The sequence below is a fragment of the Phalaenopsis equestris genome, unplaced genomic scaffold (genome assembly GCF_001263595.1).
Source record: "Phalaenopsis equestris unplaced genomic scaffold, ASM126359v1 Scaffold235833, whole genome shotgun sequence".
NCBI lineage: Eukaryota > Viridiplantae > Streptophyta > Magnoliopsida > Asparagales > Orchidaceae > Phalaenopsis > Phalaenopsis equestris.
Window position 1 is genome coordinate 32,064 of NW_018253690.1, and position 18,783 is coordinate 50,846.

General features: G+C 38.3%; 1 protein-coding gene across 1 annotated transcript in view; it reads left to right on the forward strand.

Annotated features, from left to right (window-relative positions):
* The window catches only part of LOC110039201 (transcription factor MYB1-like), a 20,636-nt gene extending 3,441 nt beyond the window's left edge, over nucleotides 1-17,195 (forward strand). Inside the window, exon 3 of the mRNA XM_020744190.1 lies at nucleotides 16,265-17,195. Coding sequence (XP_020599849.1) covers nucleotides 16,265-17,040 — 776 coding nt within the window. The 3' untranslated portion in view covers nucleotides 17,041-17,195. The remainder of the gene's footprint in view (nucleotides 1-16,264) is intronic.
* The last annotated feature ends 1,588 nt before the right edge of the window (nucleotides 17,196-18,783 follow it).

Genomic DNA, 18,783 nt, shown 5'->3' on the forward strand with positions numbered 1-18,783 from the left:
TGATTGAAATCAAACAAAGCTCTCTAAGTAAGGATCAAAGGCAATTCCCTAGCCTCTAGGACAATACAGTCTATTTTCCCATAGCTCAACATGCTACATGAAGAGAAGCAAATGAAGAACCATGCAATAATGGACAAGGACATGAAAATTTTAAAAATATTTTTGTCTAAAAATTGAACAAAATAGTAATTTATTAATAATGATTAAAGGTGTATGCAACTAGGATGGCTAAGTATTGTGGTTAAGTTACTGCTTTTTCGTTACATCCAAAAAGGTGAGCAATACGTTGGGAAAAGAAATATGAAGTGTTCGCACTTTCAGGGTCATTGAAGACCTCCTTTGCTCGCCTACTCTTTGCATTGTCCTTAAAAGCTGGGGAAGAGTCCTGGGATGTTTAGCTCAAGAAAAGTCACTTGCATTGGCCTTAGCCTTGCAATGCATTAGAGCATTGGGCAAATCAAACGTTTTATGAAGCATTGCCAGGGCATCACTATTGATACTGAACAAGTCACCAACTATTGCGCCATGTTGCTCATCTTCTATAAGTTTTTGGGGGGAGAGCATGATGTCATTAAGGGGAGTGTCCACTAAAAAATTCATCCAACTTTAGCGCACATGCCTATCATAAAAATTTCTTAAATTCCTTAATAAAGGAAAGGACAAAATCGATAAGTCACATTTTGGAATATTTTTATACATAAATTGCAATATTTTAGCATAAAAATCATGGAATGAGCTCATTATGTACACAATATAAATAAAAATTTAAAATTTTTAATAGTATGATTTAGTTGTAGAAATTTGTCGAATGCAAAGGCATCATGATTTCAACATAAAAATTTTTGAAAGAATTATATTTTCTTAAATAAAAAAAAATCTAACTAGTAAATCATTAAAAAAGGAACTTACGATGAAAAAATGTATGGTCAAAATATCAAAAACACATTGGATCATTAAAAATTGATCAAACTTCACATCACCCGGTTTATGTTGAGCCATCACATCAACCTCCATCTTTCTATCATTGGATGTTGAGTTTGGGGATGATTGACATATTTTAAGTAGAAGATTAGAACTCAACCTTAATCTTTGGGCAAAAAATGCAAGGACTATCGACCTTCCTTTTGAAGGAAAACTAGTAAATCAAAACAAGAACAATGAGGCTCGATTGTCACTCATAATTATGCCTATTGTACATTATTCTTTTGTTTCTTTACAGAGGAAAATCAAAGCCTTGAGGGAAAATGAATATCCTCATATCCTCAAAGTGAATTTTATAGGATTTAGAATAGAAGATGATACAGATATTCACTATTTTTAAGGGTTGCAAATAAATTATTTACTTTTTATATAATTTTAAAAGGAAAAAAATATATTTTTTTAAGTTCAAGAAAAATCGCTCATACTGTTGTCTACCATCACAATAGGTCATTAGGAGAAGCTCTGAAAATAACAAGTTGGTCTCATAGTCCTATACAACACACAGTATTTTATAACTAAATAGGTGGGGACAAGACTGCGAGCTCAACTATATAGTTGAGCATTATATTTGCAAGGCTTCTTTTTTTTGAGTGGAAAATAGCTTCGAGGCACTTGTAATCATTGATGTCAAATGCCTAAAATGCCAGTGATTGATTACTAGATAAATAACATGACAGAGAATGCAACGACATGCAAATCAGGGGAAAGCCACTCAACTAAAACAGGAAGGTCAAAACACCTAAAAAATGCTAGCTAACGAGAAAATTCTAGGGAGAATAAGTGGAGGCCATAACATATATATGAATCTTATGGGATAATGTAACATCATCATCCATTCCTTCATTGGAAGGATAGACTCAACAACAAGATCATTGGAAAGATAGACTCAACAACAAGAACACTAAGACCATCTAAAGTGTCTTAAACCTAATTTTTCTTTAATTAGAAGTGTCTGAAGCATCATTCAGTAAGGGGGTCAAATACCAATAGTTCAAGGTTAATGAGTCTCTTTGGATGCTTTTACAGGCTGAATATTTGAAGAGTTTTATGTGGGGCTACCTTGTTTGCTGGCTATATAGGGTAAAATTTGATTATTTATTTTTATGTTTGGATGCATAATTGTTGCCTTTCTCATAATATGTTACATCCATGGCATACAACTATAGGCTGTCTAAGAGAAGGTGTGCTATGCACATGGGTATAATATCACACTATATGTTATCTTCATAACTTCACATCTAAATTGGCATTAAACATTTAGTGGTGACAGGAGGGCGGGTCATGTTGATTCAATTTACGTGAAATGGAGTTGGGTGTAGTTTGTTTTTTATATTAGTCCTACTTATGGCTTGTGTAGAAAGAACACCTACAATATTGCTATTATCTATGATTAGTCTACATTTTTTATCATTGCAGGTTGCATAAAATTAAAAGATGTTTGTCATTCTCCAATCTTTTGAATCGGAACTAGTAACATTCGCACTTCTAATGATGGCTAAGGGGACATTATTAAATTGTGATGCTTAATGTCATAAGTTCTCTAAATCATATTCAACATTAAAATTGTCAGTAATCTAGGAACATGATTTGGGCCTTTCCTTGATTTTGAATGTGCTCTCTTTTATGATTTTTAAATCAAACTGCATTCCTATTGGATGTCTCAGTAGGATTCCTAGGAGCTGTTCTAGACCTAGAATTCAGAGGTTTTTTTTTACTTGTTTGGTTATGCTCAATTAAATATATTTTCCAACGTCCAAGTCATATACTACCTCATTTCTAATGCAAATTATAAGACCTTGGTAAATTTATTGACAGGTTGTCAATCATTAAATGAATATCTTGTTCTAGCTATAAGGTCCTAAAAAGAATTTAGGAACTCGACAGGCTTCTTGCCTGGGTGCAAGTAATTGCTTATGTAATTCCTTTTTATTTTGTACAAGGCAATACGTATTGCTAAGCATTTTTATCATTTCAATACAAGTAAGCATGTTACCGACCCGGTTTTGTGGGATGTTGTTGCAGTACAAGCAAGCATGCTCTTTTCCATTCTTTCTTTTTCTTCTCTCTCTTTTTTTTTTTTTTTTTTTTTTTTGAAAACGGATTGTTCTAGTAAATCTTAACATAACATGGCAATTTCAGTTTAGCATATTGAACTCCGAAAAGAGGGGACCGCAAGCACTCGGGTCGGGGCTATGCTCAAAATTATATATTTGTACTCGAGGGTCGTCGAAGACTACTCGGTCACCCAGATGTATAAAACCCGCCACTCCACTAGAAGGATATCCTACTAAACCTAACTTAGGAGGGTATTCCTTTGCCCATGATCGGTAATCAACAAGTGGACAACCCAATTGTAACATATTTAAAATTTAAATTTTAGCATGCACATATATTTCAAGCATACAAAAGAAAAGTTATAAATTTTTTTTTTAATTTTGTAATGAAAACATTTTTATAAATATTGTATCCGTTCTTATCAATTTGTTTTATCAATTTTAAAAGAAAATATAGTTGTCCACAAGTTGATCACGTCATCGGGCCTAGGACTACCAACAACCTAAGAAGGTACGGGTCCCCCTTTAGTCTTATGTCGGTTTAGTCTTATGTCGGTGATTATGTCGGTGAATGATACTTTCATCATACAGTTCATCAGGTCCCAGAATTAAGTCCTGGTGTTGTAGGATGAGATATCATTCTGCTTTACTACCGGCGTGCCTTTGTCATCATCCCCCCCCCCCCCAAAACCAAAAAAAAAAACCGACTTACTTGCGACATTGCTTGATGATTTCACATATAGCATAATGCTATACATGAGCACTTATGTATCAGACATAAGCACATAAAACCGAACTAAGAAGCAATGAAAGAAAATAATAAAAATGGGGATGGGAGAGATGAGGAATTGACCCACTCAAAAGATCAAAGGAATAAGGGTGAAACAATCTTCAAAGTTATATCAAAAAGATCTAAAAATAGAGCCCAAGACCAATTCAAGAAGGATATCATTTTCTCAACTTTTTATAATTGGATCAACCCAGGAAGGGTATCCTTTCCAAATGACAATTTTATGAATTTCCAAACCCTTCATGAATTCAATTTATATCAAATTCATGATTTTCTGAAATAAAGCTATAAAAGCCTTTTAGATGTCACAAAATAAGAGAGACTAATTAATAGAGGGGGCAACCTTCTAGCTTTCCAGAAAATCATGCCAATATCAAAATCATTTAAATCCAACCTTCATTAAAAGCTTTTCATTTCGCATAAACATGAAATTAGCCATATAGAACCATATAAATATTCATAACCAGAGGCCACAGAGAGGGATGACTATCAACCCAACTTATTCCACGAAGAGATCAACAGTAAGGCTATCGGGTAAAGCAGAAAAGAGGGTAGGGGCTCACGGGTTAGACCAGGAAAGGGAACAGGGATCACGGGTAAGACCAGGAAATATGGCAGCCAAACCTCCAATAAGAAGCTCACGGCCACCTATTGCCAGGGGGTATGGCAAGGAGGAACCCAACACAACACAAACCCACGGGTAGGGGTAAAGAAGAAGGCCCCAAAGGCAGCATAGACCTACGGGTAAGGGCCAAGAAGAAAGCCCCAAAGGCAGCATAAAGAAATCACCATAAGTACTACCATTGTATTATATTTGACATACATAAGAGAGTGAATGCAAAAACTATTATACATCATTGAGATCGAACCCACTTTCATCCCATAAGACATAACAATGCTCAAACTAAACGTTCCCACATAGCGATAGGTATTAAAATTCTTGCATTTTTTGGATGACAAACTTGATTACCAATAAAAATCTTTGGAGAGAGGAGCATTAAAGAGGAGACCCCAATCAAACCATGCCCAATAAAGGGGTCAAAACGAGCCTAGCACAGGGGAAAGCCAAGCCCAAGGAATGTTCCAAAACAACAAGGGATTTCAGCCAACATAAATCACCAAAAGGAGCCCAAATCGAGCCCAAGAAAGGGGTCAACCGAGCCTAGCACAGGGGCAAGCCAAGCCCAAGGAATGTTCCAAAACAACAAGGGATTTCAACCAACATAAATCATCAAAAGGAGCCCAAACCGAGTCCAAAAAATGGGCAAACCGAGCCCAGCACAGGGGCAAACCAAGAAAAATAATATCCAGCATTAACCATTCCAAAAGATCTAAAACCAAGGCCATCAAATGAGCCAAAAACGGAGATTAATTTCCAACATAATTTCATCTCAAAAGAACCAAAACCGAGCCCAACGAATGGGTCAAAAACCGAGCAGTAAAGGGGTAAAACCTAGTCCAACGCAAGAGTAAAACAAGTCCAATCACATGGGAGAGCAAACAAAAATACTTCTAGCATTTACTCATTTTAAATGAACTAAAACCTAGCCTAAAGAAGGGACAAAAACCGAGCAGCAAAGGGGTAAAACCCATTCCAATGCAGGAGTAAAACAAGTCCGGTCACATGGGAGAGCAAACAAAAAAATTTCCAGCATTTACTCATTTTAAAAGAACTAAAACCGAGCCCAAAGAAGGGACAAAAACCGAGCAGCAAAGGGGTAAAACCCAGCCCTACACAGGGGCAAAACCAAAACCACATCCACTAGAGAAAATTTTGAAACCGAATTCCATCTATTTGTATATTTTAAAATGATCCAAAACCGAGCCCAACTTATAGGCAAAAATAAGAACAATGATTCCAGCATTTATCCAGCCCTGCACAAATAAAACTGAATCCAAGATGGACAAAACCGAGCAGTATAGAAACTAAACCGAGCCTCAAGATAAGAGGGTTCCAACTTTTGTATCAAATGATGATAGGCAATAGGTAAACATGAATAAATCCTTTTAGAACCATCCTTTTCCAACATTTATTCTAAGCATGAATAACAATGATAAAAGCTTTGATAATTTCTCCTAACATGCATTTCTAGAGGGGCAAACTTCATTTCCAAGCTATCAATATAATGTTTCCAAGTATTTCAAGCAAAAAGAATAGAGGCAACCCATACATGCTTTCCTTTTACTGAATCTAATCATGTATCAATGTTTAAGCTTCAGAATAAACTAAACCATGCTTCCATTAATTTTCGTAAGAGGATAGAGATGCCTCAAAATGCCATCCTAAATAAAATAGAATAGGAAGAAGGGGAAGAATACCTCTTTTCAACAGTTTTAAGATAAAAAAAATGAAAGACAATTTCAAGAAAACCACTTCAAGAGAAATGTTCCTCCTAAAGACTTCAAGAAACGACAACTTCGAATGCTCCTCACCACAGGCACCCGAATTTATAGCTTAGAGAGGATTTTTGGCAAAGTAAAGAGCACTCCACGAACACCCCACACTCCAAGCGCATGAGAATCAAATTTTAGAGAAGAGTTTTCTTCCCTAGAGCCTCCCACAGCAAAAATACAGCCTCTCCTTTCTCTCCAAAAATTTTCAACAACCCAACACAGAGAATCTAAGAACCTTTTTATGGGCAGAGAAGAGGGGGGCAAGAATCAGCCACCAACCACCGCTTCATGGCCGAATAGAACAAGAGGGACAAAATCGACACAATAAAGAGGGAGAGCATACAGCCTCGAGGAGGAGAAGCGTCGGCCAGCTCACCTCCTTACGATTGGAGAGCCGAAAAGTCAAGGGGAAGTTCGAGGAGATGAGCCGCGAGCAAGATCGGCAAAGTAAAGCCGCGTGGATCCATCGTGGAACTAGGGCACACGGACGAGAGGGAGACGAGCCGCGGGATCGAGCCCTGAGATGGCTCGAACTGCTCGAACGAGGGTTTAAGCGTGCGAGCGAAGGGGTAAATAGGGTTTAGGGATTAATGTGATTATAATTTAGGGGTAAAATTTATAAAAAATATTTAATATTTTGAAAAATAAAAATTAAATTTGTGTTTTATTCGTGCGTCTAGAACGAGAGAAAAAGCCCAAGAAAAACTTGAATTATGGAGGTCTACATTGGAGTCTAAAGGCCTTCGTTTAAGTAGAACTAAAACTGAATACATGGAATGTAATTTTAGTAGTAATAGCTCTAGTGACAGAAGTGTGACTTTGGGTGATCAAATTATTAAAAGGTGTGAACGATTTAGATATCTTGGGTCCGTTGTCCAAAGCGATGGTGATATAGATGGGGATGTTAATAGTAGAATTCAAGTTGGTTGGTTGAAGTGGAGGAATGCTTCGGGCCTTTTGTGTGATAGAAAAGTACCGCTAAGACTGAAAGGAAAATTTTATAAGATGGTGGTGAGACCTGCAATGCTCTATGGCGCTGAATGTTGGCCTTTAAAAGAGAAGCATAATAATAAGTTAAGTGTTGCCGAGATGAGAATGATTAGGTGGATGAGTGGATTTACACTTAGAGACAAAATGCGGAATGAATATATTCGTGATAGGGTTGGTGTAGCTCCTGTGACAGACAAAATTAGAGAAAGTCGCCTTAAATGGTTTGGTCATATTAAACGTCGACCATTAGATGATCCGATTAGGAGAGTAGATGCTTTAAATTCGACTTGTGTTAAGAAAGGCAGAGGTAGACCTAGGAAGACTTGGGCTTATTGTATTAAAAATGATCTTAATTTACTAGAACTAAATGAAAATCTGACACTAAATAGGACGCAATGGAGAAAAAGGATTCATGTAGCCGACCCCACGTAGTGGGATTAAGGCTTTGTTGTTGTTGTTGTTGTTGTCTAAACATAATAAAATTGGTATCATTTTTGGGTAATTCTGACGTTCCGGACGCGCTGGCGCGGTCCGTTTCACCTTCTGAGATCGTTTTGATGAATTCATCGATTTGCGTGGTTGACTTACGTGCAAATTTTTTTGTATCGGAAATATGACAATATGAGTGTCTTTTTCTAATAAAATTGATGTCCCAGACGCGTTGGTGCAGTCTAATTTGTCATCGGAGGTCGTTTGGAGAAGTTTACATTTTCACCCATCCTTTGAGCTTAATTGAAGTCCTATCTTGTGTGATTTAGTGAATTTTGTGCATTTGGTGTGTGTGTGCGACGATAAAGTCGCGAAAAGGTTTTCCTAGGGCTTGAGGTTCTATTGGGAACTTCTCATTGAGTCTCCACACAATGACCCTTAAGCGCTCGTCCATAAGACGATGATATTGAGACCATAAATGCTAGGCATCACAGAAAAATAAGAAGTGTTTTGGAATTTCTAAAGGGACAGGTTTCAATGCTGGTTTTCTAAGATAGTCAATAGGAAACTCCTAGAGCTAGATCCTAGGCTTTAGTAATAAGAAGGAAAGACCTCACAAAAATGAGGTCAACAATCACGTAATCATAAGATGTTAAGGATTGGGGTAAGATTTAAAACATCATTTGAATCTACTTTAATAATTTTTATTATATATTCATAATTAATACCTTTAATTGATTATAAATCTTTGTAGCATTATAGTCAATTAATTTTTTCAAAGTTTTTAATTAATACTTTTAATTGATTAGTAATATTTCGAGCCAAAATGAGCCGAACACGAACAAACAAATATTGGTTCGTGTTGTTCGTGTTCGACTCGTTAACTTAGTGAACGAGCCGAACATGAGCTGTTTGCAAACAACGAGCCGTTTTGACAGCCCTAAATAGAGCAACATAATTTTATTGATAGAAGAAAGAAATAAAACACAATAAAATAAATAGGAATGAAATAAAATCAAATAAAATAAATGGGAAAGAAATAAAATAAATAAGAAATATATAATGAGGGAATAAAAACTAATAATAGGTAATAATGACTATATATTGTCATCATAAATCTAATACTCCCCCTCAAGTTGAAACATAAATGTCAATTATGTTCAACTTGGATTTGAACTCATCGAACAAAGGACGAGAAAAATTTTTGGTGAGAATATTAACGAGTGGAGGGCACAAACAAAACACAAATTTTCCTAGACTTAATCTTTTCTTTAATAAAGTGTCTGTTAATCTTCACATGTTTGGTACGATCATGTTGTACTGGATTGTGAGCAATGAGGACGGTGGTTTTTTTATCATAGAATAGCTACAACGTGATGAAGGTTGACATACGAAGTTCACGGATATTGATGCGTAACCAGGGGGCTTCACAAATCCCCAAAGATAGACCGAAATTCAGCTTCAGCATTGCTCCAGACAATCGTAGATTGTTTTTTGCTTTTCCTCGCGATAAGATTTCCCCATACAAACGAGCAATACCACGATGTGGAATGTCGATCATGAATCGACCCCATCTGTATAAATAGCAATAGACCGATAGATGTATCGAGAGAAAAGCGAACCTGAGCCCGGTGTGCCTTTTAAATAGCGGAGAATTTGGTGGACAAATTGAAGTTGTTGCTCATAGGGGTCGTGAATAAATTGATTTACTATACCAATTGCATGACATATGTCGGGGCGAGTATGACGAGGTAGATGAGTTTTCCCACAAGACGATGGTAGTGAGTTTTGTTGACAGACACAAATGTCAAATAATTTTTCATTGAGATCCATAGAGACAACCACGAGTTTGTACAGAAGAGGATTATTCTCTGACAAGAGATCAACCACATATTTGCGTTGAGATAAACAAATGCCCCGTGATGATCGAGCGACTTCCATGCCTAAGAAGTATCAGAGAGATCTCAAGTCCTCATTTCAAAGGATATAACAGGAATGTCTTTCAAGCACTCCAATGCTCGGATTTTGTTACCTAAGGATAGCTACCTGACTAATGAAAGAATGTCGGGAGAAGAGTGTGTGATCTGATTGAGCCAGAGTGAAAACATTGCCTACAACCACCTTTGTGCACTTGAAAAACCAGACCCTTGGAGACTGCTTTAGCTTATAGAGGGACTTTCGCAGCCTGCACACTTGCCCTCTGAAGGTAGTAGAATTAAAGTCTGGAATAGAGACATGTATACCTCTTCTGTAAGCTCTTCATACAAGAACACATTTTTGACATCTAGCTGAAATAAAGTCAAATCCAAATTCACCACAAGAGAACAAAACTCGAATAGTGTTTTAACTTACCCACTGGAGCAATCTCTTCATAGTCAACTCGTAGGTCTGTGAGTACCCTTTGGCGACCAATCGTGCCTTATTATGTTCAAAAGACCAATCAGAGTTGAACTTGGTGTTGAAAATCCATTGATACCCTACAACATTCTTACCCTGAGGAAGATCAACGACGTCCCATATATGATTTTGCTGAAGGACATTCATCTCCTTAATTACTGTCATTTTTCAAGTTGGATCAGCAAGAGCAACCTCAATGGTTGTTGGGATGTGATGGTCCGTCAGGGCAGTAGGAAATGCTCTGTAGGTCGGAGATAAACTGCTCAAAGAGACATATTTTGCCATAGAATAGAGGGAGCATGTCTGATTGCATACCTTACTCGAAGAACTCATCTTCTCATTTGGAGGATGCTAATGATGTCTCCCGGAGTGGAGTTAGGGTCCTGTAAGGAGGCAGCGTGTTTCAAAGTAGGAGCATTTGAATGGGTGCGCCGAGTGTAGACACATATAGTGGGAGGAGGTGACGGTGAACTCACCAAATCAGGGGGCTCACCGGATGTTGCAGTCATCAGAACAGGGGACTCCTCAGTGACAAGAACAATGAGGGGAACATCATAGGAGCAGGATAAGGGATAGTGTCTAAGAACCCAAGGTTCTCCTCTCTTGGGTCTGAGCTAGGAAAATAGGGAACACTTTCAAAGAAGGAGACATCAACACTCACATAGATTTTGTAAGTGGTAGGAACATAACATCGATACCCCTTTTGTGTGGCTGAATACCCAAAGAAGATAAATTTTGTGAATCTGAGTTCAAGTTTACTTCGATTGAGGGCAGTGTTCTGAACAAAAGTAGTGAACCCAAAAACTTGGGGTCTAAGGTTGAGAAGACTTGATTGGTAGGGAAGTATGACATTAAGACAGCAAGAGGAGTTCTAAACTTGTGAATTTTAGAAGGGATTCTATTTATGAGATAGGTGTTAATGAGAATGACATCATTCCAAAATCGTTTTTGGGCATTAGAATGAAATATAATGGAGCGAGCAATGTCGAGGATGTGATAGTTTTTCATCTCTGTATTCCTATTTTGTTGAGGAGTGTCTGTACACGAGCTGTGGTGGAGGATACCCTTACTCACCAAGAATTCACCAAAAATAGAATTGAATAATTCACAACCTTGAATTGAGTTGAAACGAAGGTGTATAAGTTTTGGAAGGTGACAACAAACACCGGTTTGTCCTTTAAAATGTAGACCCACTTCATTCGAATGTGATCATCAATCAAAGTCAGGAACCACCATTCATTTGTGTAGCTGGGAGTGCGAGAGGGTCCTCATAGTCACTGTGAACGAAAAAAAAATGAGCGGAATGTGTGATATTGGGTGGGTAATGAACTCGGTGATGTTTGACCAACCAACATGGCTCACAATTGAAATTAGAAAGGTTTTTATAGAAAACATAAAATGATATAAATTTTTTAAATACTGAAAATTAGGATGACTTAAATGACAATGCAACAACATAATGAAATATTCAATGACCCGAGACAAACTACATTTCTTAAGAGGTGTGTCCTCACTCTTCATACTTATCTCTTGAAAGTAGTAGAGTCTGGCTACTCTCTTAGCAGTTCCAATCATTCTCCCCGAATAACAAATCCTGAAAAACACAACAATCAGAAGAGTAGTTAACAAGGCAATCAATATCATTCATCAACTTGCTGACAGATAACGAGTTACATTGCAAATGGGGAACATGTAAAACAGTTTCCAGAGTTAGATCTGTTGTTAGTATAATCAACCCTTTAGCAACAATGAAACTACAGGAGTCATTGGCAATTCTCACTGTATCTTTTTAGAGCACGGATAATAAGTTGAGAAAAATTGTGAGCATCCAGTCATGTGATTCGTGACATCTGAATCAATAATCCACAAACTAGAGGTGAAATAAATTGTGAAAGTGATGGGAATAGTACCTTGTCGGATGTGGAATGTTGATGGACTCGTAGAGATTTGATGTGCTCCAAGTAGCTTGATCAATAGCTCCATCCGGTTTCTCAGGGATTCGGAGGATTCCGGGATGTTCCAGGTAGATTAGGACATTGGTTGAATCGTGGTAGATTCGGACGTTGCCGTGAGACCTTTGGTAGAAGAGGGTTTGGCTGAAGGTTTGTAAGCTAATTTACTATATGAAGTTTCCAACACTTATCCCGAGTGTGGTTGGGTTTGTGACAGTAAACACAAATTGAGTGACCGGTCCGAGGTGGCATGAACGAGGGTTGAGGACAATTCAAGATGATTATGACTGAGCTAAAAGAAATGTGACTCGGATTCCGAGACATTGATGGATTTATAAGTCTTCAATTGACGGATAACTGCAGGAAGGATACACGAGATCTACAATAATGCTACAGTAAAGTGCAAGTAAGGTGCAAGAACGATGCAGAAAAGCTGCAAGAAGGCTGTAGAAGAGTGTGTAAGAAAACCTGCAGGAAATAGCCACACTGAGGTGAAAAACAGCGCTGCAGGAAGAAGCCACACTACGGTGAATTCGCAGGAAGAAACAGGGGATCGGAGGGCCAGTGACTTTTTAATTACCAAGTCAGCAAAAACAACAGGAAGGCCTGCAGAAATGTCGGCTTTGAGAAGCTTGATGGGATCAGCAGCCGGAAGAAAAACAACTGGGCTGGAAGGAGAAAAGAGCAGGAAGCTTCAGCGGCATAATTGAGATCAGCCGGTTGAGAGAAGCTGCTAGGAGCAACTGTGTCACACTCCGTCATCTTCAAGAAATTGGCAAGAAAACTAAGGGATGGAAGATTCTACAACAGACCTGATGGAGGAGAGAAATCTAAGTAGCTCTAGAAAACTCCACCGCATTCTAGAGAATATTAGAAAGAAAAACTCCAAGGAGAGCTCAAGAATAACCTCAAAAGATCTAGGGCTATGCATGCATATAAGCGAATAATGTAGAACTATCTAGAAATTAGTATATTCTAATGTAATCTAGAAATTTCGCTTAGACTTGGAGGGAACTATAGATAGGAATCCCCCCCCTCATTTGAAACCATCCAAGAACTCTCCAAGGTTCCTAAGCATTCAAATGTTGTAATTACTCTTTCTTAGTGAAGTGTTTCTTTCTCCAATATTTCTTCCTATTCTTCTTCCAAGAGAGTTTTGTTTTTAAAAGTCCAAGCATGGTGAGGGTTAGGTCGATTTAGTGTCAAAGAAGAGCGCTAAAGCTGCACAAGTGACTTGAAATAAGTTAATCCGTGACAAACAGCTGAAAAGGAGAACAAAGATGAAAAGGAGAACAAAGATGAAGAAGATCCAGAAAACAATGAATTTTCTGCCATTTCTTCTCATCAGAACCTTCTATCTTCTTCAATGCAACAGTGATTTGAGAGGCAGAGGCAAAACAGTCGAGCAGTGGCTGAAGGAGCGGCACAAAGGAAAACGGCTGCAGGAATCATACGGAGAACCATATGGCTGGGGAAACCTGTGGCTGCTGCTTGGAAACAGAAGGAAACCTGCGGCTTGTAGAACCAGGAAAAATGGTAGAAGGAAAATGGCAGCAGGATCAGGGAAAAACTGTAGTAGAAAAAATCAGAAGAGGAAATCACCAACTGCTGGAATCAGCAGAGGAGGCCAGCGGTTGTTGGATCTAAGATTAAACTCTGATACTTTGATGAGAAACTGCTGAAAGTGATGGGAATAGTACCTTGTCGGATGTGGAATGTTGATGGACTCGTAGAGATTTGATGTGCTCCAAGTAGCTTGATCAATAGCTCCATCCGGTTTCTCAGGGATTCGGAGGATTCCGGGATGTTCCAGGTAGATTAGGACATTGGTTGAATCGTGGTAGATTCGGACGTTGCCGTGAGACCTTTGGTAGAAGAGGGTTTGGCTGAAGGTTTGTAAGCTAATTTACTATATGAAGTTTCCAACACTTATCCCGAGTGTGGTTGGGTTTGTGACAGTAAACACAAATTGAGTGACCGGTCCGAGGTGGCATGAACGAGGGTTGAGGACAATTCAAGATGATTATGACTGAGCTAAAAGAAATGTGACTCGGATTCCGAGACATTGATGGATTTATAAGTCTTCAATTGACGGATAACTGCAGGAAGGATACACGAGATCTACAATAATGCTACAGTAAAGTGCAAGTAAGGTGCAAGAACGATGCAGAAAAGCTGCAAGAAGGCTGTAGAAGAGTGTGTAAGAAAACCTGCAGGAAATAGCCACACTGAGGTGAAAAACAGCGCTGCAGGAAGAAGCCACACTACGGTGAATTCGCAGGAAGAAACAGGGGATCGGAGGGCCAGTGACTTTTTAATTACCAAGTCAGCAAAAACAACAGGAAGGCCTGCAGAAATGTCGGCTTTGAGAAGCTTGATGGGATCAGCAGCCGGAAGAAAAACAACTGGGCTGGAAGGAGAAAAGAGCAGGAAGCTTCAGCGGCATAATTGAGATCAGCCGGTTGAGAGAAGCTGCTAGGAGCAACTGTGTCACACTCCGTCATCTTCAAGAAATTGGCAAGAAAACTAAGGGATGGAAGATTCTACAACAGACCTGATGGAGGAGAGAAATCTAAGTAGCTCTAGAAAACTCCACCGCATTCTAGAGAATATTAGAAAGAAAAACTCCAAGGAGAGCTCAAGAATAACCTCAAAAGATCTAGGGCTATGCATGCATATAAGCGAATAATGTAGAACTATCTAGAAATTAGTATATTCTAATGTAATCTAGAAATTTCGCTTAGACTTGGAGGGAACTATAGATAGGAATCCCCCCCCTCATTTGAAACCATCCAAGAACTCTCCAAGGTTCCTAAGCATTCAAATGTTGTAATTACTCTTTCTTAGTGAAGTGTTTCTTTCTCCAATATTTCTTCCTATTCTTCTTCCAAGAGAGTTTTGTTTTTAAAAGTCCAAGCATGGTGAGGGTTAGGTCGATTTAGTGTCAAAGAAGAGCGCTAAAGCTGCACAAGTGACTTGAAATAAGTTAATCCGTGACAAACAGCTGAAAAGGAGAACAAAGATGAAAAGGAGAACAAAGATGAAGAAGATCCAGAAAACAATGAATTTTCTGCCATTTCTTCTCATCAGAACCTTCTATCTTCTTCAATGCAACAGTGATTTGAGAGGCAGAGGCAAAACAGTCGAGCAGTGGCTGAAGGAGCGGCACAAAGGAAAACGGCTGCAGGAATCATACGGAGAACCATATGGCTGGGGAAACCTGTGGCTGCTGCTTGGAAACAGAAGGAAACCTGCGGCTTGTAGAACCAGGAAAAATGGTAGAAGGAAAATGGCAGCAGGATCAGGGAAAAACTGTAGTAGAAAAAATCAGAAGAGGAAATCACCAACTGCTGGAATCAGCAGAGGAGGCCAGCGGTTGTTGGATCTAAGATTAAACTCTGATACTTTGATGAGATTTGGAATAGAGCAGCGCAATTTTTTTGATAGAAGAAGTGTATTTAAACCCAATTACAATAAGACACAACAAAGGAAAGAAATAAAATTGAATAAAAAAATAAAAACTAAATAAAGCAGAATAAAAGAAATAGGAAAGAAATGAAATAGAATAAAACAAATATGAAATATATAATGAGAGAATAAAAACTAATAATAGGTAATAATGGCTACAAGTTGACATTATAAATCTAATAATATTTAATTAATTGCTAATCATATGATTAATTATTTCTCTCATGATCTTTTCCCATAATTTGAAAATTTAAATTCACTTGAAATTTAGATTCTCAAATCTTTTCATATAAGTTCATACTTTGAAAATATAAACAAAATTTTACTTACAACATAAAACTCATAAATTATTCTAATTAAAGATATTAATCAAGTCATTACCATTCTTTTGTGGTTGTACATTTGTCTCTTATGCATGTGCTGCATTTCTCATCAATCAGCATATTACACTTGCTAATGATTGACATCTGGCTGGTGATGTTTGTCTCACTGGTCACTTGGTCAAGATTACCAACCATTCATCGTCAACTGATTTCTAACATTCTCCATCGGCCTTAATTTCTCATACCAATGATCAAATCTAATGTTTGTCAACCACCAATATACAATGCACTTCTTTTCTACTACGCAATCCCCCCTTTTATCAGGATAATGATCAAGTGAATACAGGTGATTGCAACCGCCAATGATCCCGTATTATCATTTATACCAATTGGAAAATGCTCTTGATATTCTTTGCACTATTGACTTTGTTTTTTATTCCTGTGCATTTTTATGCGGCGATTAATAAAGGTGTATGTATGCTGCAGAAGAAGAAGACCGCATTATAATTGCTGCTCACTCCGTTCACGGTAATAAGTGGGCAGTAATTGCAAGGCTTTTAGAAGGTAGAACTGACAACGCTATAAAAAATCATTGGAATTCTACACTAAGACGCAAATGCATTGAATTCGAAAGCTCTAAACCAGCACCTTGTGAAGGGCAGGAAGATAATAGTGCTGATATTTTAGACAAAACTAAAGGATCTTCAGAGGAAACTCAATCTTTTGAGGATGTTAAGGCCATCACAAGCACAGAAGGAAGAGACATTAGTTCAGTAGAAAGCTTATCCCATTATTTTGAAGACAGAGCAAACACAGTTGGACCTGAATTTAAACAGCCATCTGCCATTTTTCGACCTGTTGCTAGATTAAGTGCCTTCAGCCCTTATCATCCAGGTCTCAGCCACGCTACTACTTCTTTACTATCAAGAGCTTCCCCACTGAATGCTTCACTCTTTCGAGTTTGCATGTCAGGCTCTGGAGATTGCAAGTTGCTTGATAACATTCTTTGGGAACCCCAAGTGCCATCCAGGTGTGGGCATGGCTGTTGTGGGACTAAAACCAGAGATCAAAATAGCAGCTCTTTGTTGGGTCCTGAGTTTGTTGAGTTTGTCGAGTCTCCACCCATCTTGCATCGTGAAATAGCTTCGATGGCGAACGAGTTGAGCAATGTTGCTTGGCTTAAGAGTGGATTGCAAACAGGCATATACAGCAGTTGTCAGGCTAATCCATCAAGCAGTTCATGCACTGCAAGTACATGTTAAATGTTACTGAAAGATTCCTCTAGTCTTTGGATGAAATGGGTGTCATCAAATTATTCTGCAATATAAATGGAAATATTATTTCTGAATGCCTGATAAGCTACTTCAGGAAAATTGTACTTTTGAGGCATAAACCAGAGGTTTCTTTTCTTGTAGTAGAGACGATGTTGGTTAATCTGCTACGAATCTGATTATTATTGTTGTGTGAGTTTATTATTCAATCAAATGTTAGTTTTTTAGTTAATCGAAGTCTGCACAGCGTGTTTGGAGTTTGATTTTTTCTCTCATTTCATATTTTATAGTTAAAGATATTTGGATTATGCTACAAGTATGCCATGGAATCGGTAATCGTTGCCTTGTTGTGTGAGTGCTGGAAGCATACTGGGCGAAGCTCTTGCCATGAACATACTGCATAAAAATAATCTGGGCTTTTGTTGGTTAGTGCCAAGTTATTTGAAAGATGCAAATGCATATTGTACATTAAGAATGTGTATCTTGAGGAGATCTAATAGTTCAGAAGGAAAAAGTATGACGAAGAAGTTCCCATTGATGGAAGTTCGTGAGGCTTAGTTCGCCGACTGAGTGAAGTTGTCCGAGCCAAGTCAGCAAGGCCAAAGTCTACCGAACCACGAGAAGGATCAAAGATAGCTAGAGGATACAAGAACAAGCCACTTGGCTAAAAAAGATATAAAAGAGTACTCGAGCTAACTATCACATGCAAGTCGACCCAAGGGAAGATCTGGTTCTCTGGCATCTCCAACCATCTTAGGGACGCTCATAGGATTCTCCTCAGAGGTCAATGATCTATAGTTGGGCCATATCAGTCAATTGATTCACACCGATTAAGCTCAACCGACCGAGCCAATCTATTTCGACCAAGCTGATCCTGCCGATCCGAAGTCGACTAAGGTAAGTCCGCAAGTCAAAAGTAGTGGGGCGATAATTCTATCCATGTAAAAAATAATAAATATCCAAGTACAAACTCCTTTAAAGCAGGAGCAAAAATATAATATCATCAACATTTACCCTCTCTATAAATAAGTGGATTTATTTTAAGAATAAAGAAGGTTTGACACGAGTCATTATTATTTATTCTCTCTTTCAGTCTGTTTCTCTCTCTCTCTCCTTATTTAATCTCTATTTATTGAGTGTGATTCACAGACAAATAAGGATTCAACATTCTAAAAGATGTGATAAGTGTAAATCATGCCACAAACAAGAAGAGGAGTACCCCAAAGAGAAGATGCCCACACCATAGACACCGCAACATGGAGTATACCAGAGAATTTGTATCTCAACCGATCCTGGAGTTAAAGGATTAGATATTGAACATCATTTGAGATGCACTGACACGGTGAAAATATCAGCACCCCCGAAATGATGGACCAGTGCCCAACGATAGAAGAGTCCCCCTACTTTGACAATACTTTGATACTGGTGGGTCGACATTGATCGTCCTACATCGGTTCGGGGATATTTAGGTGCCCCAATAGCTTGAGAATGTATACTCTCGACAAATCTCTGAGGCCAAGCCCCAAAATGATTTAAGATCCTGACACTAGAGTCCTATATGAGGCAGATCGATCTGACTATCTGCATAGCCTCATTTGAGTCAGTTATGTGTTTGTTCAGAATCACCGACGTGTTGTCGTCTATTCTTTACCAAATTGAGGGAGTTGACCATTGGGTGGTTCGATGAATTATCGCTTCGTTCACCTATTCCAAATGGATGTTTGTGTTGCAATT